Source organism: Rhinolophus sinicus, linkage group LG05 (assembly GCF_036562045.2).
Source record: "Rhinolophus sinicus isolate RSC01 linkage group LG05, ASM3656204v1, whole genome shotgun sequence".
Lineage (NCBI taxonomy): Eukaryota > Metazoa > Chordata > Mammalia > Chiroptera > Rhinolophidae > Rhinolophus > Rhinolophus sinicus.
The window spans coordinates 169,996,227-170,020,805 of record NC_133755.1 but is presented as its reverse complement, the minus strand read 5'-3'; the positions used below and the strand labels follow the sequence as shown (position 1 = coordinate 170,020,805).

At 41.2% G+C, this 24,579-nt stretch overlaps 1 protein-coding gene across 1 annotated transcript in view; it reads right to left on the bottom strand.

Annotated features, from left to right (window-relative positions):
- The window catches only part of PPP1R14C (protein phosphatase 1 regulatory inhibitor subunit 14C), a 66,097-nt gene that overhangs the window by 2,752 nt on the left and 38,766 nt on the right, over nucleotides 1-24,579 (bottom strand). The window contains exons 2-3 of the mRNA XM_019735404.2: nucleotides 13,760-13,843; nucleotides 12,345-12,377 (exon numbers count right to left, since the gene is read on the bottom strand). Coding sequence (XP_019590963.2) covers nucleotides 12,345-12,377; nucleotides 13,760-13,843 — 117 coding nt within the window. The remainder of the gene's footprint in view (nucleotides 1-12,344; nucleotides 12,378-13,759; nucleotides 13,844-24,579) is intronic.

Genomic DNA, 24,579 nt, shown 5'->3' with positions numbered 1-24,579 from the left:
GGAAAGAATAAAATCCATGTGAAGTAAAATGGGGCCCAATTTTAATTTTCTGAATACTATTTTATCTAATTTATAGAATTTTCTAGGATGAAATAATGCCAATTTTTCCCACTTGTAACCAATTTTCATTTTGGAAAGTTAAATGCATTTCCTATTGCCCCTTTTACTATGTGGTTTAAATAATACATAATATGCTGCACATAAAATTTCAATTCTGTGGTTTTTGGAATCTGTTACTCAACTGACTACTGTGAAAAGTTCCAGCATTTGAGTGTAGACTTCCTTTCTTTTTTAAAAACAAATGTCAGAATTACAAACCCTATCCTATATCTTGTTAATAACTCTGGTAATTTATCTGCACTATTTTAGTAACTTTTTTTCATAAAGATCATTATAAAAATAAGGACTAAAGAAATCATTTAGAATAATGTACCCTAAACTGCAGACCTTTTTTCTTCAAGACAAAAGTAATTTGGTAATTTGTATCAAATTCAAATTTTCTCAAAAAATTGATCATGATGTGTATAAATCTCAGTGATTAAAAAGTTAATAAATAACGCGCTTTGTACTTATGACATATTAACATTAATGAAAAACTAATTTTAAATTTATATTAACATACTTAATTTATATATCTACAACTTAATATACTGTACATATTTCAAACTGTTTATTAAATTTGAGTAATGAGGTGCTCAGCTGAGTAAGTTAAAAAATAGCAAGACCAATATTTATTCTCCAGATAGAAACTTGACAACACTACTGGCAACACAAAGATTTTTGTCGATTACAGATGAGTCACAAAGAAAATTCAAGGATCTTTAATCAAAAATATTGATTGATGGCTCTCCGTTCATTACTCAAAAATATTCTATATAAGTAACAACATATCTCATGTATGGCTGACGGCATAAATATGGGTAGCAGCAGCACCTAGATCAGTGGCTTTCAGCTAAATAAAAAACTAAAATCCTGTGTGTGACCCACACATAGTTACAGTAACCCAGTAGACAGAGACACAAGACTAAAACAAAAGTTTTGTGAAAAAAAATAGAACTCTTACTATATGACATTTTCTATTCTATTTTATTTTCAAAAAACACAGGTCATGACGAGCTAATGAGTTATCACCCATAGTTTATAAACAATGATCTAGACCTGGGCTATTCAATACCATAGCCCCTAATCACACGTGTCTATTTAAATTTAGATTAATTAAAATAAATACAATTTTAAATTTAGTTCCATAATCATACTAGCCACGTTTCAAGTACTCTGTAGCCACATATGACGAGTGACTGCCGTATGGGACGATGCAGATACAGAATATTTCCATCATCGCAGAAAACTACTGGACAGCAGACAACAATACTTTGAATCACAGGTCTAGATGAGATAACCTTGGAGGACACTGTAAACAGAAGAGAAAAGAAGGCTGAAGAGGCCCTCTAACAGGCAAGGTCTTGTAGGAGGTAGAACCAGCAAAGGAGACTGAAAAAAAGAAACCAAAGAGATAGGAGGAGAAACCCAAGAGAGTGTGCTGTTAAGAAGCCAAGAGAAGTGGTGGCTAGAAGGTTTTCTAGTGTTTCTAGAAGGAAGAGGTGCTCAATGAAGTCAAGAGCTGATAAGAGGCTAAATAAGTCAAAGACAGAGACAAAGCCATTAGATTGGCAAGACAGGGGCAACTGTGTGTCACTTGGGGAGGGGTGGGGTGTGTGTGTGTGTGTGGCTGGAACTGCACAAAGTATCAACTGACCCCAGCTACTATGGAAGAAGGTTCTAGAGGTTCTCCTTTAAGCACTGGAAAACTAGCTAACCTGGGGGAAGTTAGGGAAGATGAGAGGCATTTGGGGAAGGGCAGAGCCTAGGATCCTTGTGTACACACACACACACACACACACACACACACACGGAAAAGAGAGATAAAAGAAGCAATAGAAAGAAAAGAAACAGTTCCACTGACCTTGGAAACTTGACTTTATATAACATGCAGCCACCTGATTTATAAGAGACTTCTAAGAAAGAAAGAAGCCAAAGCAGGTTTCTGAGGAACCTGGCAGCCGGTGTGAAAACAGAAGGCCTTTCCTCACTCTGGAGTTTCGGCCATGTGGCACCATAAGAGGGCAAGGCATCGCGGTGGCCACCCTCTACTCTGAGTTCTCATCCCTGATCCCTCTTGAGCCCTGTAGCTTTCAGCTTCCAACCCCTCCCACCTGCTCCAGACTGTGCCAGAAGCGGCAGATGGACACACGTTTTGTAATTATCACCAGAGCCAGGCGTCTGGGAACCTTCCCTCGTCACTCAGTGATTCATCTGTTACACTCATTGATGATATGGCAGTGCTTAAAGGAAGATGGGTCCCTCAGAAAGTAGGAAAAGCAGAAACCACAGTATCACTGCAAATCACTGCTTTGCGGCTAAACTGCACTTATGCCATTCTTTCCAGCCTATCAGGTCATTTAAAAAGATAAATAAGATAAACGGATATCATGCAGTAGCCCTTTGAGTAGAAGTGTTTCCTGACAAAAGTACTTTTGAAAGAAATGCCTAAAAGTGCTGCTCGGTGACTGGTGTCACCAACTACAGTAATTGTGTACATTGTGCCAGCTTCAATAAAGTGTGCCCAGCAGAACGCTGGATGCCCAGCCTGCTTTTCAAAACAAAAGTCATCGACCCCTTACACAGAGTACCCGTGGGATGAAGAGAGACAGCAGTGAGGATTCTGAAGGCTGAGATCCACGTAGGTCAGCGACTTCCCCGAGTACAGTCTCCTATTTCTCACCCCAAGAAATGCAACAGTCATCGCCTTAAAAATACTCATATATGTTCACAGGGACCATCTGCTCCTGATCTGAGTCTCACCACCAGATGACAACAAATCAAGTCAGCTCCCACAAGTTTTACGTAGCTACCTGACACTTCCTCCCAAAAGCCTGATATTCAATAGATGATGTTGAAATCAGATGAGTAACAAGGTGAAGGGAGAGCAGAATTTCTTTTTTTTTTTTTAAATTTGAGGCATGATTGACATATAACATTACATTAGTTTCAGGTGAGCAACCTAATGATTTGCTATATGTATATACAGAGGGTGCTAAAATATATATACACGTTTTAAGAAAGGAAAACTATTCAAACTGTAATACTCAAATATACCAATGACAAAAGATGAATACAAGTCATGTTTGACTTCTGCAATTACAAGAGGTGCTCAAAGTGGTTACCATCAGCGTCCAGACACTTCTGATTATGGCGAACTACTGCTTGAGCCATGTTGACCGAAGTGTCCACTTGTGTACATTTTTTGGCATCCCCGGTATTGTGAAATCATCACAATAAGTCTAGTTCACATTCATCACCACGTAGTTACAACATTTCTTCAGTGATGAGAACTTCTAAGATCTATTCTCAGCAACTTTCAAATGTACAACACAGTGTGGTTCACTATAGTCACCAGCTGTACGAGAAAAATTTCTAGAACCAACAAAGGTTAGGTAAGTGAAGACAATGGAAGAGTAGAATGTACCTCTTTTAAAACATCATGGCAACCCTGAAAACTTTCAAATGGCAAAATGTCCTCACCCAAAGAACCAGCTAAGCATTTAAAAATCGCACCTTAAACTTTTATATTCAGGTCACCCCGGAGGCCAAATGGGGCAGGCAGTGAATCAGCACTGATGCACACAGCTTTGGGGGTGTCCCCAGCCCTGTGTGACGCTAGGATTCGCTCCCTGTAGTCACGGGCATTATTCAGCTTCACAAGTACCATCATCGCTTCCCACTGAAATATTTAATTTCCCCCTTTTTTTGGGGGGGAAAGGGGTGGATAGTGTTGTTTATGGTGAGAAGGTTCATTTGCTGACAGAGCACACCACACACAACTATCCTATTTTTCATTATCTGCAAAGAGGCTTATGACTCTGTCCCTGGTAAGGGTTTGCACCTGCTGTTATAATCTCTTCTGTCAACAGAAATTTCTGAAGGTGTTAACCAAATCCTGGATGGTTGTTCTGTCCCCAAACCCCTCTCCTCCTTTCACTTAAAACCACTGACACTATTTTGTCCATTTAATTTCTTGACTATCTGCCTTTAAAGATTAATTTGTTCTACTGGTGATTGTAGTCCCATTAATCTATTTTAGAGAGTCAGACCATTGCTCTTGAGCTAATTTATTTTGTACCCAAATTCTAGCCTTTATTTGTATACAGAGGGACAGTTTGCTTTCACAATATTTCACCTTACTGGCATTTAATTCCTTCACACATGTGCAATTCAGACAACATAAAATAAAATCCACATAAATAATGCAACCAATGTAAATAATCAACGGAGTTAATTCAGCAAAATTATAATCCCCACTTTATAATCACCATGAAACTAAAATAATTTCATCAAGGGTCCCATTACCAAGGACGGAGAATAGCATTTGCTATAAACACCTCAATCTTTTCTAAATGAAAGAAATCCATTTCTAAACTGTTTGAAATTTGGTTTTGATTGCAACTGCCTTTGCTGAAAAGTACAGAAATCCAAAAGTCATGTGTTAAATTGCGTTTAACTCATATTCTTTCTTCTGTCCAGATAAGTCTGAACACTAGAAGAGAACACGGGACTTTCTGATTAGCTTTGAAAACATGATCATTTGTTCTGAATTTAATTAAAAACGAAAGAAGAGGCCATAAAATCACAGTCAGTCATTCAAAAATGCCAACCATGTAAAGGTCCATTGCCTTTTAAAACCTGTACCTCCTCTACTACATCTTAAAAAAAATAACAATCATTAATTACTGGGGAAAAGCATCCAAAGGCAGGATGCATGTGGCTGTCCCTGTTATGGCATTTCTTTCTTCTTTCCTTCTGTTACATCACAATTACTGTTGTCATCATCATTCTCACTATTCTCATGGACATCCTGCTTCTAAGAGTGTGTGGTCAAGAATTTAACCTTGCCCCAAAAGAGGTCTGGTCTTCGCCCTCAGCTCCTGGGAGGCAAGCTCTAAGCCTTTAGAATGTCCTGCCTGATGAAAATGTCTTTGTTCAGCTGGGGGCCTGGGGCCCTGCAAGACAATCTAACAATGTGATTTAGGGTCGGGGCTTTGGGTCATATGGTACCAGCTTGATATCCCAAGGGACTGGAGACTGAAATTACCATGAGGGCAGTCAACCATGACTGTGACCAAGTCCCAGTAAAAAGGATGGACATCAGGCTCATCAAGTGAGCTTCTCTGGTTGGCAAAATTCTCTACACACAGCCACACATCATAGGCCAGAGTCCACACTGTGAATCCAGTGGGAAAGGATACCTAGAAGCTCTGCATTTGGGATTTTCCTGGATTGTGTCCCATGCATCTCTTCCCTTGGCTGATTTTAATCTGTAGCCTTTCACTATAATAAACCAGAACTGTGAGTATGACAACTTTCAGTGAGTTCTGTGGGCCCTTCTAGCAAATGATCAAATGTGAGTATGGTCTTGGAGACCCCAGAACTTGCAATGGGTGTCAGAAGTGAAGATGGTCCGGTGAACAGTTCCCTAACTTTGCAGAGTACGGAGTAAAGACCAGGAAATACACGCAGAGTTTTGCTCCACGACTGCATGTCTTTGGCTAGCTCAAATGTTTGGTCACCTAACATTTCTGGGTGGATTTTCCTCAATGAAGACAGTCTTAATCAGATTTATAAATAGTCCAAGGTGGAGACTGTGCTCACCTAGTAAGAATTCAGACAAAGGCAGTGAGAAGTAGACAAGTGTCACAGGATGTCAGCTCAGACAGGGTCCAAATGCCACCTGCAGCACATCCTGGCTCTTTCCCCTGGGCAGAGGAGGCCTGTTGTATAAAGAGCCTTATTGAAAGCATATGAGCAATGGACACACTGGGACCAAAAGCCTTCTGGCTTCTAGGTGAGGTTACTCGAGTTTCTGGTTAATAAATCCCACCCCTTTATTATAACCTCAATTACACCAAACATAATCAGGCTTTCATAGCCAATGGCTACAACCACTAAAATGTAATTTTCATCTGATTACAGTCTTTCTTTGGAAACTCCCGATTCTCTCACTGGTCAGAAACATTGTTCTGAAGGTGACAGCTTTCCAAGGTTGCATTTCAACTCCTTCAGCTAGCATTCAAACTCTATTCCTCACCCTCTGCCCACAACTACAATCTTTTTTGAGGAAACCCCATGAGAGGCCAGATGGCAAGGCTCTCCTGCGTGTAAACACTCAGACCCATTAAACTGAAGGGAAATGACTGCTTCCTCAGCTTACTTTCACAGATCCCCTGATAATCACATTCTGTTAAGCAATTTGATTCCTAACTTAGAGATCCATAGGATAAGCTGATACCCTGGCATTTCTGTCATTTTATTTCTATTGTAATATTCTTTGAGCACTTAAACTCTCACCATAGTTAACTGTGGCCTTAGAAGAGATTGTTTTTAAAGTGTACATACAAGTTCTTTGCTTCATCTAAGTCCCTGAATTAGTTACAAGCACATGGGTGTTCAATAAAAATTTGTTGAGCAAATGAACAAAGAGAATATAGCAAAATGCCAACCACACCTCCTCTGATCACCCACACAGTCTCTCTGTGTTGTAAATATCCAGTTTATATTTTCTCTCTTCTGCAATTAGCTCAATGAACAGGGGCTACGTACAGAATACATAAACTGAACAAAATTTTAAGTAACAGGTTAAAATGCTAAACGGATAGAGAGCTGATATGAGCAGGATGAGTTGACAATGGTCACCAGCAAAGCCTGTCAGAAAGGTGAGATGCAGTCACCAAGACATCTGAGCAATAGAGGGAGATTCTGCCTTCCTACTGCCAACGCAGAGAGAACAACAAAGCAGGCCTGCCTTTCTGAACAACACTGCCCAATTTCTATTTGCAGACCACGATCTAGACATCTCTCCTGCACCTTCCCCCGGCCATGACATTTCCCTGACCTAGCTGACTACTGATTACTGAGACCGAGAAATGCTTCTCACCACATAGTCTCAGACTTCGTCATCCTGCATAAACCCCTGATGCATATCAACTTACAGGTTTTGATTGCTGAAGTAATAAGTAGCACCACAACCTCTATTTCACAGAAATGAAATAAATGCACAGAAAGAAAAACCTGATGATTATCAGAGAGCAATAGTACTGCCACATTGAGCTATAAAAGAGATTTCTAGCAGTTCATTGATCGGACTGACAACTCCCTGAACAAACGCTAAGACAGAAGCCCTCAAGCTCACATTAAATGCATTTGCTGTCCACCATCCCAATACGATGGAGGTGTTCCTGTGTGATCCTAAGATTTGAAAAACATACAAAATTGGAGAGAAAATTAGAAAAAGCTCCTCCCTAGGCTGGCTAACTGGTCCCCCCTTGATTTCTACAATTGTCCACTAGGCTATCACTACAGATCCTCCAAATTCAAGTAATAACCAAAACATAATTACTCCTTTCCTTCTTGCATTGCATAGAAACATCCTTTTGCTACCCTTCAATCAGCTCTACTGCAATATCAGCTACATCAGAAATGCCATTTACTTAAGGGGAAAGGTTAAAACACCATTCTTACTAATCAATCACTAATACATTAGGGTGGTGACTTACAATCACACTGCTGTGTTTTGAAGGATCCCACTCAGGAAAGATTTACATGTCATGAGTTGACAGTATAGAATATGAGACAAAATGGGAAAACACAAGTCCTTTGCTTATCAGTCAGGAAACCACACAGGATGACATGAACCCAAAGTATATGACAGAAAGTAACACACCAAAAACAGTATCACTTCTGTGAAACTGCCAGATTCTTCAAAGTCAACTCTTCAATTTGAATAATTCAAGAACATTATTATTGGTGAATTCTGGCATTTTGTGTATTTAATATAGTATAATGGAGAAGCATTACATGGAACCAGATTCAACCAGCACGTGCCAAGCTTTATGCGATGGGCTTTCATACGTGCCTTGACTTCTGCACTTACTAACTAGGTACCGGAGGCAAATTACATCGCCTTTGTATGTGTCGAAGTCCCTAATTTGAAACAAAGAGTGTCAACCTCATAGCTTTGTTGTGAAGATGAAATGAGTTAATACACGTGATGTGATTAGATTGGTACCTGGTATGTGCTTAGTAATTATTTAGCCATTATTATTGTTGTTGTAATTATCACTAACATTATGACCTTTGTGAAAATCCTTACTAAAACCCAGGGAGGTAGTTATTACTTCCATTTTATAAAGGAGGAATTGGTGGTTCAGAGAGCTTAAGGAAATTGCTTGAAGTCACACACATTTAGTGCTGGCACTGGCATAACACTCTTGATTCAAAGTCCAGTCTTCTTTCCACCACCCACCCTACCTACGCAACGACGCTATAAATAAACGTTATCTGAATCAGCAATGATGTATTTCTTACATTTCTCACATCAAAGTGGTATCATAATTGTACATAAAATTCTTTTGATAAAAAAATAGCCCTGCCAGAGAAGGCTGCTTCAAAAAGAACAGCATTAACTATTAGGCATTTAGTTGAGATAGAACAAAATCCTTTAATGTCCTGAAAGTCTTAGTGAGTGGAGTAGCTTTGCAAGACTGGCAGGATGGAGAAAGAAAGAGCACAGGATTAAGTGCCAGAAATTCAAGTTGATTCCTGGCTTCTTTGCTCACTCCTGTGAGGTCTCAGAGAAGTCACCCAAACTCTCTCCTTCAAGTGATGATTCTGAGAATTAAATAAGATAACGCTCATTACCACAATGTGAACTATAGAGCTCTGGGGAAATATAAGCTATTATTTTTATCATCACAATCCAGGTGCCAATAAAATTGGTTTCTTATGAACATGATAAGCTCAAAGGTACAACTATCCAAACTTTTCTGAAATGGTCCTTTAATAGACAAATGAACTTGACTGAAATTCCTCAGCATTTTATAGCATTTCATTCCTAGAAACTGTGAGCTAAACAAAGAACAGAGATGTTCACTTGTAAACACCTGTGCCTTTTCCTTCTTTCTTCCTCTGAAACTCTGAAGAACATTCAAATATTACATCTTTTTATCTCTTAAGCCTCCTTATAGAAACCAGATGGGGAATCTTTTGTTCCAGGGGGACATGACCCATTATTTTTATTTACCTGCATGGCTGTTAGTGAGTGTAAATATTTTGCTCCCTAGATACTGCAAAAATTGGGGAGAATGGGGCTTATTTCAGTGAGAAAATGAAAATGACTTTCTACTGCTGCCTACCTGCAGAGCCAATCAGGAGAGAAAACAGCACGTCCAAACTTCCCCACCTAAATAACCCAAACATGAACTTCTCCATCTAGGAGAAGAACTGAAGAAAAAGGGAATGAAAAGTAAGTAAATGACAGGTCTACACCTCCCAGTCCAGATTTACTCTTGGCAGCAATCCTCCCCGCCCCCCACATCACATGTTAACTCATCAGCATCATCCAACACCTTTCTTGACTACAATCCTATTATTCTTGTCTAACCCTTCACAACAATTTAATATGATTCTCCAAATAAATAATTGCTTTAACTCTTACATTAATTCCCCCAACTAACTATGAGTAAAGAAGCTCTAGTTCCCCCACCCGCAAAAAAACACTAAATGGTGAGGTCTCCTGCCTACTTCCCATTCTTACTTTCAGAAAGCCTGAAATCAGAATATCAAACCTCTGGCAGGAGTTTAGAGTGTCTAACTCTTAAAAATAATAATAATAAAAATCTCTCCAGAAAAAAAAAAAAGATGTCCAAATAACAACATTCTGAGTGGTCTCCTTGCTCCATACACACATATGATGAAAACAAAAACAATCTAGTTCATAACCTGGTCACTCTATAGTGAGACCCATTAATGGACAAACTGTGTTCAATACACAGATTTCAATTGTTTATGGTTCCTAACACTCAAACATGGGTACACTGCCCCAAATCAACAAAGACAGATGAAAATAGGCAAAAAAGGTAGGATTCAGAGAAAACAGAACAATCAAGAGCGCAGAATGATCTTAAAAATAAAAACAAAGAAAATAAAACATTTGATTCATATCCTCAACGAGAAAAAAATTGCATCAATGAAATAAGATATACTAAAAGAAAATAGTGAACAGAGATCAAAAAAAGGACTCTTGCATTTTAACAAGAAAAGACTTATTAAAAATAAGGTAGCTGAAAATTTTATATCTCAGTAAAAAGGCTAGAAAATAAAGTCAGAAATCTTTCAGAAAGGAGAACAAAAGATCAAGGAGAAGAAAAACAAAAGGGAAAAGATAAGAAATTAGAGGCTCCATCCAGAAGATATAACATCTAAATAACAGCACGGACAGAAATATAGAATACTGAGGGAGAAATTAATAAAAATAATAAATAATAAAAGACAATTTTGACATAACTCTTACGACTAATAGAGCTTGCAAAGTACCCAGCATCTGAACAGAAAAGGAGCCACACTAGAGCATATCATTGTAAAATTCAAAATATGGAGATAATCCTAAAAGTTAACTGAAGAGAAGAAAAATAAGGATGATCAGATTTCTTAACAATAGAACTAATACAACAATAGAGCAACACCATTAAAATTGAGTTTTAATAACAAATTTTATCCTAGAAGTCTACATTATCCCAACTATATTGATCAAGATATATTTTTATATATGCAAGAATTCAAAAAATTTACCTTCTGTGCATCCTTTCCCCAAAATCTACTGGATGATATGCTCCTACTAAAATGAGGAAGACTGAGATTGAAGAAAGAAAGCACCTAACAGAGGACAACAGTAGACAGAAACCTCAGGACAGTAGCTACTCAGTAGATCCAGAGAATAACTTCTCCAGATTGTTGCATAGGGGCTCCAGGAGGAAAATCTGGGGTGGGGGCATGGTAATGATGTGTTTGAGCATACAGAAAACATATTATTACATGCTTGATGAAGATATTGGCGAGTTCAACTATAAATTTCTGTTGTTTAAGCCAAAATAAAAAAGCAATAGGTAGGAGACAAAACAAAGACAAAGTAGTTATCAACTCCAGGAAAAACAAAGGGCTATACAAGAAAGGAGCCATGGTCATATTTTACTATTTGGTTTAGCAGTGAAAAACATTTCTTTAAATCATAAATTATCATACTTGACTACTGATTTAATAAAGTGTTAAATAACTTTATTAAGGGGATGAAGGGAAATGAATTGTGTAGAGAGTAAGAGAGCTCATATTTCCCCTTAAGTCAATAAACGAAAAAAAAAAAGTAAGTAAATACATATTTAGGAATGAAAAAGTAGCAGGGAAAAAGCTAAAAGTGTTATTGTATTAAAAAATCATAAATACAATATATAAATATAAAAATATATACCTCTAGAGAGGGAAACTGAGGGTTGGAAAAGTCAGTTATTTTTTCTTTATAGTGTAATCATATTTTTGGTTTTCAAAACTATAAATATGTATTATATTGATTAAAATATGTATATTTTAATAACTAAAATTAAATTAAAATTTATATGACTGCAAGATGTAATTAATATAAAGAAAAACTAGAGACTGTAAGAATAAAGCTTAGATAAGTAACTGGCCTCAAACCAAATGATCTTAAAAGACCCTAGTCATTTAAATCTTACACACTTGGAAAAGCATGCTTTCCTGTCACTTTGTAATTATACCACTTCAAAAAACAGAAGTCCTACCACCATTGCTTTGAGATTGCAAACAGACTCCAAAACATCTGATGAATCTTCTAAGTTCTCTGACTTATCAGAGGAACAAAGTGAAAGCACTTCTTTTACCAATATTTTCATTAATAGATCATATCCTACATTGTACTTTTGGTCATTAGAGTATACAAGGACATTAGATGTGTTGGTCTAATTAAAATAATAACCATTGCTTTTTACATTAATATTTCTACACTTGATAAATATCAAAACAAAGCACAAAATTTCTTCTTCCAACAGAGGCAACTATTTAATTGTGAACAACAGAACTGGCTTTAAGTTTCTTAAAAATATATACATATAAACTAATAGAATGTATTTTCCTGTTATAAATCTAAACTTCTACCCAAATGATCCCAAAACTTCTCACAATTATCTTTGAAGTTTGGCTTTTATATAAAAGCAAGCAACACACGAGATCTCATGAGTTTTACGTTTTCCTAAACCAGACATATTTAAGCTTACAATTAAGGAAGTTAGTACTAGTCAAACATACTCGCTTCACTTATGGATAATAATTGCTACTTAGTATTTACATAATCAAACCCACTTATTGTGGGTTAGCTTTAAAAATACATAACTTGATTTAATAAAATCCAGTTGAAACATGGCATTTAGGAAACATGATTTGTTTACCTCTGTTGGTTTGTAGCAGTCTACAAGAGCTTCCTAGAATGAAATACACAGAAAGTAAGTTTCATTATTTTAAAATTCAATGTCATTTTAAAAATGAAACTAAAAATTATTTCATCTTTATAGTATGATTCTAAACATGGTAAATCAACATTTCATACTGACTGTCTAGCGTCACACTTTGGTTTAGCACCCGTTAGTCATCTAAAGATATAAAAAGCTGTGCCCTTCATATGCAGGAATGCCCTGCACGCTCCAGAATACACACACACACACACACACACACACACACACGCGTGCAGACACACCCCTTTCCTTTGGGGTCCCAACTTGGTTAACAATAAACTGGATATACTTAAGTTGAGACAGCCTGTGAGAGATGACAGTTACACTGGGCAGTGATGGACTGGCTGTGAGTCAACCCCAGAGCAGCTTGTCACATCTCTGCAGGCTTCAGTGTCCTCACCTGGGAACCGAAGGGGGTGACCTGATGGCAGCTAACGCTCCTTTCAAGTTCTCAATTTTAAGAAAACATTTTTGTCATTTCACTCTGTATAGAACTGATGCCTGCTTTTTTTTTTTTAACTTTTATTTCCCAATTAAATTTACCAACAAGAAATAATCATTAAACAGACTGTTCACCACTCCAGAGATGCTAGTAATTATTAATACATTAAACATATTAATACATTCAAATGTGCCCTTTAATTATGTGCCCTCTAGTGATCATTTGTCACCGGTGATAACCAACAGCCATTAACAGTAATTATCAGTGAACATTAAGAACATTGGCAGGTCAAAGGTTAGTTGGTTTTAGAAACTTTCTAATACAGATTTTTAAATGATAGATTTGACCTCCCCTGGGAAGGGAAATGAATATTGCATTACTCTGGACTAAGGAAACATAAGACATTTCAACATCCATAGTTATACTAGAATAATATCAGGTGAGCAAACTCCAATAAAAGACATTTTATTAAACAGAATTATGTTGTAAACCATCTTATCTAGAAATTAATTTCAAGAATGATACAATCCACAACTGCAAGACCAGAGTCCTGGGTTTAGACACTCCGGTTCCAGCTCAGCCCCTCTCCTCACACAACTGTAGGACACCACTTCCTTCCCTGGCAAATGGATCTCTGGAGGCAGAACCAGCTTTCCCTCCCAGGAAGATGAGGCGCAGATCCGAAAGCTGCTTCGAGAACTGGCTGTAGTCAAGACCTGCTTTATCACCAGAGATGAACGTCATGGGGGTGAACGCTTAGCATCCCACTGCTTTCCTCTCTGCAAGCTGCCATGCCCACGTGCTGTGCCAACATCTCCACAGGGCAGAACTGGTGCATGCCAAGCTCTGGAAGCCCAAGTGGATTCTAGCATCTATGACCAGAAGGTTCTAGATTTTGAAAGCTGCTTACCCGTAATTTTAAAGCTCTCTCTTCTTCACTGTCTGCATCAAGAAGATCGTCAATGTCAATTTCTACATCTGGCATTTCTTCTTCCTGGAGGACAAATGTGAAGGCATTCTATTTAGTGAGAAACTGCATTGCACCAAACCAACTTTGCTGGGTTAAATAAATTACTAGCTCATCAATTAAGGGGGAAAGCAAGACTCGGAGGAAGTGGAGGGAAAGGAGAAGGAAGGGGAAATAGGAGAGAGAGAGAGGAGAAAAGGAGTAAAGGAAAACAAGCAAAAGAAAGAAGAGAAGAGAGGGGGAAGGAGGGGAAAGAAGGAGGGAGAGAATAGAGGACAGAGGGGGAAAAAAGGGAGGGAGGGAGGGGGAAGAGGAGATTTAAGAGTCACAAGCAATACAAAGTAATAAACGTATTTCAAAACTGACAAGTTTCTACTTCTTGGCAGAAAAGTGCGATTGTGAGTAGACAATGGAGCTAGGCAAATTATAGCAAGAGGGGTAAGAGGTGTGGTTTCCTACCCAGCGTCTAACTTCTCTTGGTGACTACGGCATCTTTGATCTTTCGTGAGGGTTAGGCAACTCCTTTTATGGTTCTGGGTGGGGTAAACCTGATTCTACCACAGGTTTCTGAGGCAGGGATCGTGGGTGAGCCTCGCCTGAGTGCCAGCCCGTTACTGACTCAAGAGAGGACTCGTGCCCCCACTGAGACGAGTGGGGCTCTGGGAAAAGAAGTTCTTCCAACAGAAGCATCCTCCTCATTCCACTGAGGAAGCTCTTAGCCTGGAAATGCCCTGACCTTGAAGGGAATGAGTCTGACTCCACAATTGGCAGAGTAGGAAAAATAAGAAAAGAGGGTTCTGGATAACGTCACTGAATCGCCGAGTCAAACCACCTAGAAAGCCGTATACCCTCAAGTAAATCCCTGCTATTATTTCAGCCAGTGTGATTGGAGTTTAATACTCCCAAAACCAAAGACATACAATCCAGAAAAGAGGGTAAGGAAGTCCAGCTGGAATGTGGTGACAGACCTCACTAACTTGGAACCTGTACTTCCAACCCAAAGTAGGTCTTTGCTACTTTTCATTTCTTCTGTTATCTGATTTTCTGCATACCTATGAGAACACTGAAATCAAATCACATTTAAGAGAGGCTGTAATTTTGCATTTCACCTTCCCATTAGGAGTCACCTGTACCCCAACTCCTCCCAACCACAGGGATGGGTGAGGAGCGACCCAGAAGAGAGAAGGAGACACCTGTGTGGGGGACACCTGTGTGTGCACCTGGGCCTAGCCGGTCTGTGTCACCTGCATCATCTGGTCAGCAGAGGCAAGGCTCACTTTCTGAGTCTTTCTAGTAAAATGCATTTGCTAATAGTTTTCAATCATTTTTTTTCCTATTCCAACACAAAAGAGGACCCAAGTGTTTTAAGGAAACTGAGAAATATGATACACTATTGTGAAATAAGAAGAAATACACACACACATACACACACACACACACAACCAGGGGTGCCAAAAAAATGTACACAAGTGGACACGTTGGTCAACGTTGCTCAAGCAGTAGTTCCCCGTAATCAGAAGTGTCTGGACGCTGATGGGAATCACTTTGAGCCCCTCTTGTAATTGCAGAAGTCAAATGTGACTTGTATTCATCTTTTGTTATTGGTATATATTGAGCATTACAATTTTAATAGTTTTTTCCTTTCTTCAAATGCGTAAACATTTTTTTGGCACCATGTGTGTGTGTGTGTGTGTGTGTGTGTGTGTGTGTGTGTGTGTATCTGCCCCTGGTTCCTGGCACAGTGCTCCTAAAACCCTTGTATACAGAGGTACTAGGATAATTTTTTATTCTAATAATTAGTCTTTGACTTCGGTTCCTGACACAGAGATCCTAAATCCTTTGGAATTTCTTGGGTGATAAGAGCATCTTTTGTTTAATGAGGAGACTCTTGGTGGGCTCCTGGATGGGGGCTGGTCATAAGAAAGTCCAAGCCATAAATAGGAGCTTGGAACTTTCTACCCCAACCTCCATCCTCCTGGAAGGGGAGGGGGCTGGAAATGGAGTTACTAATCAATCATGCCTATGTGATGAAGCCTCCATAAAAATCCCAATAGAATGAGGTTCAGGGAGCTTCCATGTTGGTGAACACACCCATGTACCGAGAGGCAGGTGCACCCACCTGCACAGGGACAGAAGCTCCTGTGCGGGGACGCTACTGGACCCCACCCTCTGTACCTCTTCAGCTGGCTATTCGCCTTTCTTATGTCCTTTGTAGTAAACGTTAAGTACTTCCCACCATTCTGAATCCGTGGAGGGGGTCTGGGAACCCCGATTTAGAGCCAGTAGATCAGAAGTACAGGCAGCAATCTGGGACTTGAGGTTGGCACCTGAAGTGGGGGCAATCTCATGGGACAGAGCCTTTAACTTGTGGGACCCAACGGTATCTCCAGGTAGAATTCAGATGAATTACAGGACACCTAGGTGTCTAGGAGAATTGCTTGATTTGTGGGACACCCACACATCTGGTATCAGAAGTGTTGTGAATGTGGAAATAGTGTGAGAGTAAAGGAGAAACATAAAGGAGTGTGGTTTCCTACCCAACTACCCTTAGTAACACTAGCTCCTGAAGTCAGGCCCTCAGTGGGCAATGGACAGTTCCAGAAATAACCCTCTAGTGAACCCCAAGTGATTCATTTCTGTTCCTATGGTGAATTCCTGTTTCGATCCTTTGATCGGGTGTTCAGTAGGGTAATCAATGTGTCTTTTGCCTCATCTGCAAAGTTCCACCCAATAGAAGAGAGGTTTTGTATTCATCAACTTTTATCTTTATATTTAATTATCATTTACCCATTAACAAAGCCAACAATATAAATAGGAAGTGTAAATGTTGAGAATAATGCTGACGAGTGACCATTCAGTGGCTAGGGGCATAGGTCCAGAGCAGGCAGCCTTCAATCAGAGGCCAGCTCTGCCACCAACTGCTGGTGGCAACTGGGCAAGTGCCTTTACCTCTCTGGCCTCGGTTTCCCCACCCCCAAAAATGGGAAAGTAAATAACAACTACCTCACAACATTGATGTATGGGTTAAATTAGCTAATTGATATCAAATTCTTAAAATAATAGTACCTGGCATACAGCTAAGACTTCTTGATTACTGATTATTGTTTCTTAACTATTGTAAGAGACACAGTCCATATTGGAAAAGCTCAGATAAAACAGAAATAACATTGAACGTAGAGGGCAATTCTAACATCCTTAGTCTTATTAAGGTTAAAATCTCTTTTAAAGAAATTAATAATAATATAATACCAACAAGAGATGAGAAAAAGCATATCTCCTTAGAAAATTCTAATGACCCTGAAACTGGGAATGACGCTTCTTGCTAGAGAGTAGTGATACAGCTCAAATTAAAACATCATCCCCTAGCTTCCCAGGATGTCAGAGAGCAGTACAGGGGTGTGAGTGTGTATATAGCTATGAGACTATTTGACTTTCCCTGCCAGGCCCTGCAGACTCAATCCACATGAGTCAGTGAACACAGGTAGTATATACCGCCCTCCTCTTAGAGGCGGCTGGGCTGCTGTCCTGCACTAGAATCCATCAGTCCCACACCTCTTCAAGCCAGTCTGACTCTCAGACTGGTACAGAGTCACTATTTCAAATGAGATGCCATTATTAACCCCCTGTGGGCAGAGCAGGGAGGTGGGTACAGATGTGGCTTCCAAGGGGGTGAAGGATGGCAGAAGACGCCGGGAGGGTCCCAAGGCTCCACTCTGTTGTCAGGACACTGGGAAAGACCTCCCTGGATGTGCGTGCTGCTTCCCTCCCTCCATGGGGACCCACCTCCCTGGCCACCCCATTCCCCTCCCCCACACTCCCTGTGTCCAACGTCCTCTTTGTGTGCATATGTGAAACCTCCACTGAAAGGAAGACTGGGGGAGAAAGGGCATCATTGAGGGAGTCACAGATAGACAGTGGTACAGCTGTCAAGGATTTGTCAGACTTCTCATAGTCAAAGAGCCGGTGGGGACTGAAACACCATCCAAGAAACTAACCAGACTACAAGACCACAGGTGGAAATCACCCTCCCTGGCCACGAATGTGGAAGCCGTGAGGGTGGGGCCTGGGGAGCCAAGCCCCTGACAGTGCACATGCGTGCAGGCTAGCAAATGTGGCCACGAATTAAGTCAGCTCCCTCTCCACGGCGTGGGCATGGTGTGACTTTAACAACCACCCCACAGGGACAAAATACTCACAGCCAGTTAAAGTAAAAGAGATAAATCCACAAGTTTCTATGTCAGTAGCCATTTATTCCCCAATTCTCCCCATATCAGTCATGTGGGTTCGCCATCATATTTGATTTGAGCACAAGGGATATATATTTACAGGAAGGTTTAATGAAATCAAGCAGAGGAAGCAGGATATAGAACCTAGTCAAGGACTCACAACTAAGGAGAACTCAGTGTCTGCTCTTCTTAAAAGAAAAAAAGAAGAAAGCACAGGAAGTGGGTTTTTTTGCAAACATTATTTAGCTTTGACGCCCTGCCAAATTTGGTCAACCAAGCTTTTACTGGTGCAGCAGCAAGGTTGAGTCCCACTCACGTAGCAGGCACGCGCAGTTAGGTGGCCTCTCATTAAGATCGCACACAGCTCTTCCTCAGGCCCTGCAGTTGACCCGTTTTCCCCAGCCCTCGAGGTCTGAGCTGTCCAACATGGTAGCCACATATGGTATTTAAATTTGAATTCACTAAAATGAAATATAATTAAGAATTCAGTGCCTCAGTCACTTTAGCCACATTTCAGTGACCGATTGCTACACATGGCGGGAGGCTACTGCACTGGATGGCACAATACAGAACCTTCCATTCCATCAGATGGGACAGGCCTAGAGCCCACTCACTCTCTGGACCACAGGTCAGCAAGCAAGCTCCCTCCCCTCTGAGAGGTGTGTGACAGAGTAAAGAAAATGCATCACAAGGGCACCCTCATTACCGGGCATGTAGCTGGGAAACCCCGGGCTTGGTTTTCCCCGTGGGAAAACTGGTACAAACTCTTCTCTGACTAATTACAATAACCATTAAGCATCGGCACTTTCCACCAATCCATGTGGCTTCTCATTGCCGCCACCCTTGTCTCTCAGAGGCAAGGAGGCGTCTGAGCCTAGGGTGCACACTGAGCGTGCAGCAGGGGTGTGTTCTGAAGGCCCATGATGCCAAAACCAAAGCGGGGGTGAGAAGGACACAGAGACCTGGGCCTGGAGGAACCTGTGGGACTGTCCAGGAAGGAAAGACTGAACTAGTATAGAATACAGCATCCGGGTAATCTGGTAGTTAGTATTTTTAATGAGGAGTGAAAACAGTCTAAATGCAATTGACATTCTCTTTAGCTCTATCTGCTGCATAAGGCAGGGGCAGTAAATAACCTTAGTGACGGATGAAATCACTTACAAGGCAGTAAGTACCCCCATAGCCCACTCTGGTGTACAAGAGTTCAGTGTGTCTGGGGACTTCCGCACATTAAAAACAGATCCCCAGGCAGTGGTTCTGGTGACAGCAAGTGAACAGTCTCTTTGGAGTCACTGAGGTAAGACACCAGCGAACACCGTGCCACACTGAGTCAGAGGTCCACCTTTTGGTGCCCATAGAATAAGGCCTGTGATCATTTTTTGCATTTTTCTGGTTATACATCTACTGAGTACATTATGTGCAAGGCACTGTGTGTCAGACACCGTGAGGCCCAGCCCTGGAGGGACTGAAAGTCTAAGCTCAGAACAAAACAACATACAATGGCACCAAAAGACAATGACAAACTCCAAGTGCCTTAGTAGTTAAGGAGAGGAAAACGTCTAACTGGGGTTGGCTGGCGGCGGAGGTTGTGGGGGTCACAGAGGAGAGGGCATGTCAGCTGGGCTTGTGGAGTGGCAGGATCTAGATAGGTTTAGAGGCGGAGGGAAAACACCCACAAGAGACAAAATGGTACACAAAAGAAGGCAACAGTACAAGATGTGTTCTAAACACACGGTGTAGAAAGGTCCCTGGCCTTAAGTCAGACAACTCTGTGCTGCAAATCTGAGTGCTGCAAATCTGTGCTGCAAATCTCTGTGCTGCAAATCTGAGCTATGGAGGCCACACGGGTAACAGAAATGAGAGCTGAGGTAGGGTGGGGTGCTCTAAGGAGTAGTGGGGAGTGTGGCAAACTGGAGAAGATATGCCCCAAGGAAAGGCAGCAAAGAACACTCTATTCCCACCTATTGGAACCTGTTTGAAACATGTGCTCAGTGTGGCCAGATTTTCCAAGTTTTCAGGGAGAGTTGAAAATACAGATCTTTAATGTGAAACTATCCCGATTTTTTTTTAACTTGGTTAACAATTCCCTAAAATATTGTGAAGAACAAATAAAATCCATCACCCTGCAGGCTGCCAGTTTCCTCTCATCCTGCAGAGACTGCAGCCACTGAGGCCTCCAGGGCAAGGGTAGGTAATGCCAGAAGGGCGAGCCGGCGCAGGTGTAGAGGCCAGGCAAGGGGAGGAAGTGAGTGCCCGCTGACAGGCACTTTGCTCATCCAGCTGTGAGGTAACAGGGCTGGAATGCAAGTGGTGGCAAGAACAAAAGGAACATTTCAAACAGTGATAAATAGGCGGGGAAAACCAGATGGAACTCGGAGGTGAACTGGGTATTGGATGACAGAGAAGGAAAAAGTAGAGAAGGTCTAGGTTTGGAGCCCGAGAGCTTTTAGACAAAGATGACATAGTAGGAGTACACCTGGGACGTTGAAGACATCTCACGAGTTAAGCCATCTCCAGCACCCCTAAACTTCAGAGCTGTCACGGCTCAGAGACACACTGCAGTGCTGAGTGACAGACACACAGACCCTGCAGACAGAACCTGCAGCCTGCAGCTGGACCTGTAACAGCCAGGACCTCACAACATGCTCAGGCGACAGGCTGCAGTAATGCAACTGAGGCAGGTTCCCAAAACACTGTCAGCCTGTGGTGAAAACATATCACACACACACACACACGCACGCACGCACGCACGCACGCACACTCAACACATACCACATGCACACACGCTTCTAACTAGCCTGAAAATTTACACCATGAACCCTGTCAAGTGTGGTGTCAGCTTTTAAAATATACACACACTCACCTCTCTCTACAACAGTGAAGGGAGCAGGAATACTTAAGCTAAAACAGCTCGAAAATGGATTATGGTTTTTAAGCTCTATGACAGAGAGCTTAACAGCTCCCTAAAAGTGACAGTGGCTCACAGCACAGTCTCCATCTCAAAATAGGAATGTAAAGTACCCTGGGATTAGAGTACTATGAACGTGATGGCAGCTGAGGGACACCCTGGGGCAGCCAGAGGATAGGGAGTGGGGAACGGCCTATTATGACAGCCAACACTTCTGAGAGCTCACCTTTCTGTAAGTCTACAGGGGAAACCAGCATAGGCAGAAGCTAAAAAGAATAGAGACAAACTGAATCCTGAAAATTATGTGTGTTTTCTATGAGAATATTTACATTTCATGTTTTCATTTTTAATGGCAATCCAAAAAAAAATTATCGAATGGAAGCCTGTTGAGTCTAAGAATCATCTGAATGACCATCCTATAACCAAGTCGGCTGTGTTTACACGTTAGCATCAAGCAGAATTACGTTAATTGTCATGAGCTAATGAGAAAAAGGCCAAAGGGCAAATTTAACGCATAAATGACTTATTCACACCAAGTATAGCCAGAAGGAGCACCAAAGGACACTGAGCTGTAGCACTCTGTACCTAACTCCTAACACAAAAAGAACAACGTCAGCCATCATGGTAAATTCATGTTGTACCGTTGAGTCCCGTTGGCTGGGCATTTATGTTTAATTTGCAATTCGATTTGACTTTATAATTGGAAGAACCATAAGCAGAAGGAGTTTATACTTAGTTTTGAGTGGTACATAGTTAAATGTTATAGTATTAAATATTTAAATCAGCCCTGGAATCTACAAAACATTTTTCCCACTTAAAAAGGAGCCTAGCTTACCTACAGCACATTACCATGGGATATCAGAACATCGGAGATGAAGGGGAGATCCGGGAAGCTTTCAGAAGGAAAACAAGTCACACACAGAAGGACAGAGAATCAGTGTCGTCAGGCTTCCCAATAGCAATGCTGCCCCTAGAAGCCAAGGGAGCAACGATTCCAAAATCCTGAGAGGACACGATTTCCAACCTGGATGGCTTCATCCCCCAAACTGTCAACTAAGACAAAACCATAAACATTTTAAGATACATTAGTTCTTACATCTTAATACATTTACCTCCCATTTCAGGAAGTACTGCTCTAGCAAAACAAAGACACAAACTAGGGAAGTCATCCAGAGCTGTGAATCATTGAGGCCGGAGGGCATACACTAAAATCAGGAGTGAGGAGGGGAAGTTCAAGGCCAGGAAGTGAAGAACAAAGTGAATGGAAGCTTAAAGAGCTGGGAAGCTGAGTGGAAGGAATGTAGATGAGTTTATTTTATTCCGGGCATGGAGCCCAGCTCCTGAGGGCATATGTCTGCACAGGTGGCCAGGCCATTCAGAGGGGCTAGGGTAGGATGGCCTCAACTCACACCTGAAACAGAACTAAAATGGGGTAAACAAGCATAGGTCATTCCGGTTTCAACACTCTTGGCAAATGAGGTGACCCCATGTTACTAGTATGTCCCCAACATACACTTCTTGTAAAAGTTCAGTATCCACCAATGGTGGAAGCTTACTCAAAGCCAAATGGCAAAATTTCCCAAACTTCTCCTCTAAAAAAATCAAAGTCCCCTGACCAAACTTGATCCTATGGTACAGCAAATAGATGTTGTTTGTTTGCTTGTTTGTTTGTTTGTTTTAATACTCATACATGACGACTTTTATTGCATCTTTAAAGTATCACAAATAATTCTGAGGAATCACTCAGATTGACATTTTGGCATTTCTGTAGCTGGACAACTTAGATCTTATTCATTGGCCTGTTGAACTGTTCCTTTTTCAGAAACATAGACACTATCCCCAAATGTTTTGATGTCCTTGTTTTTAACTGTTGTGGCTTGTTGAATCAAAGCAGCTGAATTCGATATAAGTTCAATATCATTTCCTTCAAGAATTAATTCATCTTTCTGGGCTTGAGATACTGAACAAGCAACAGGTGACCTCATCTGAACCCTGTGGATGTATTTTTCACCCAAGAAATTTCGGATTTTAATAAGAGAACCATTCTCCTGAGTAATGACGATAGGGAAGTGAGCATACACAGACCTCATGTTGTAACGGACGCCAGTGTAAGACCCTTAATCACGTTCTGGCCATGACCACTGTGGGGACAGAGCTGGGAGTGCAGTTTCCAGGCTCCTGGCCTCACGTGGAAAGGTGCTCACTCGGCTAGTAAATGGCCATCAACTGTGATTGGATGGCCATCAGCTATGGCTAGTCGGCCGTCAGCTGTAACCAGTGAGCCATTGGCCATTAATATAACTGCCGTGGCTACGCTAGCAGAGAAATGGGGGCTACCAAGAAGATGGTAGCTGAGCTAGCAAGCGAGACTGGTACAGGAAGACCCCTTGTTGGGGTGCTGGCGGATATTTGCTTCCTGTGTCTCCAACCCAGCCGCCAGCGAGACTATAGTGGTATGACTCCCCTATCTATGGCTCCGTGGGTGTTCCTTTTTGGCCTCACTATATCCTGCGTTCTTATGTGGGGAGCAGGACAGGAGACCCTGCATGACGCCCTGCATGACAACTACAGATAGTGCAAACAGTAGCCACTTCCTTTCTATTTCCCCACCATTTGTCAACCCAGAGCCTCTTCTTTTTCCTTCCAAGGAAACTGAGTTCTGCATCATGTGACTAAAGTCCCTCCACAGGGTGCCTCCGGGGCTTTCACAATAACTGTGCGTCCCTGCAGAGTGACGTCCACATTTTCTGGGACGTCCACTGTCTGATTACTGAGAATGGTCTTCATCCTCACAGGAGATGCAGCTAACAGTGGGATGTTTTAAATACCACCCACCAAGGCTGCTGTTCTTGCCACCAGGAGAGCAGGTCTGAACCTCTCCTGATCCCACACACCCCACAGCTAAGGTTCATTTCTGGATCACTCAGAGCATAAATACACATGACAGCTGCAGCAGAGAGAAAAGCCACAGGACATGTGCTATCCCCAGCACCCAGCACCCAACACCCAGCACCCAGCACCCAGCACCCAGACGGAATGCCATCCTTTTCTTCCTGCTCAAGGAAACAAACTGTGATACAAGTGATCAAGACAAACTTTTGTTTTTTTAATACCCTAGAATACGTTTTAATTTTTTTGATAGTTCACTAGCTTTATTTGGTACTTTCACTCTTATCACTGAACAAATCACTTGTGACACAGCCTCGTGTCATAGCAGCTCAATAGAGAATTCTTGCCCTAACAATCAACAAAACAAATGCTGGCTCATAGACATAAAGACTCCCGTTATTGGTCATGTGAGAGTATTCTAGAACCAGGCACCTCTACATCAGGTTTTAAGAGCACTGGGCAAATCCATACAACATCGATTTCCTAAGTACCTACCATCCTCCAGGTACTTTCTAAATGTCAGGAATAAACAAACAATTGACAAAAATACTTGATCTCATGGAGATTAAACCCCGTTGGGGAAGACACACAACAAATACATTAGTATAATATCCTGTGTAGCACATGGTGATAAATAGCTTGAAGGAAAAATAAGCAGAAGAGAGGGAATAGGATGGCTGGAATTTGAAATAGGGTGGTCAGAGTAGTGACACAAATATCGCAATAGAAGACTTGAATTA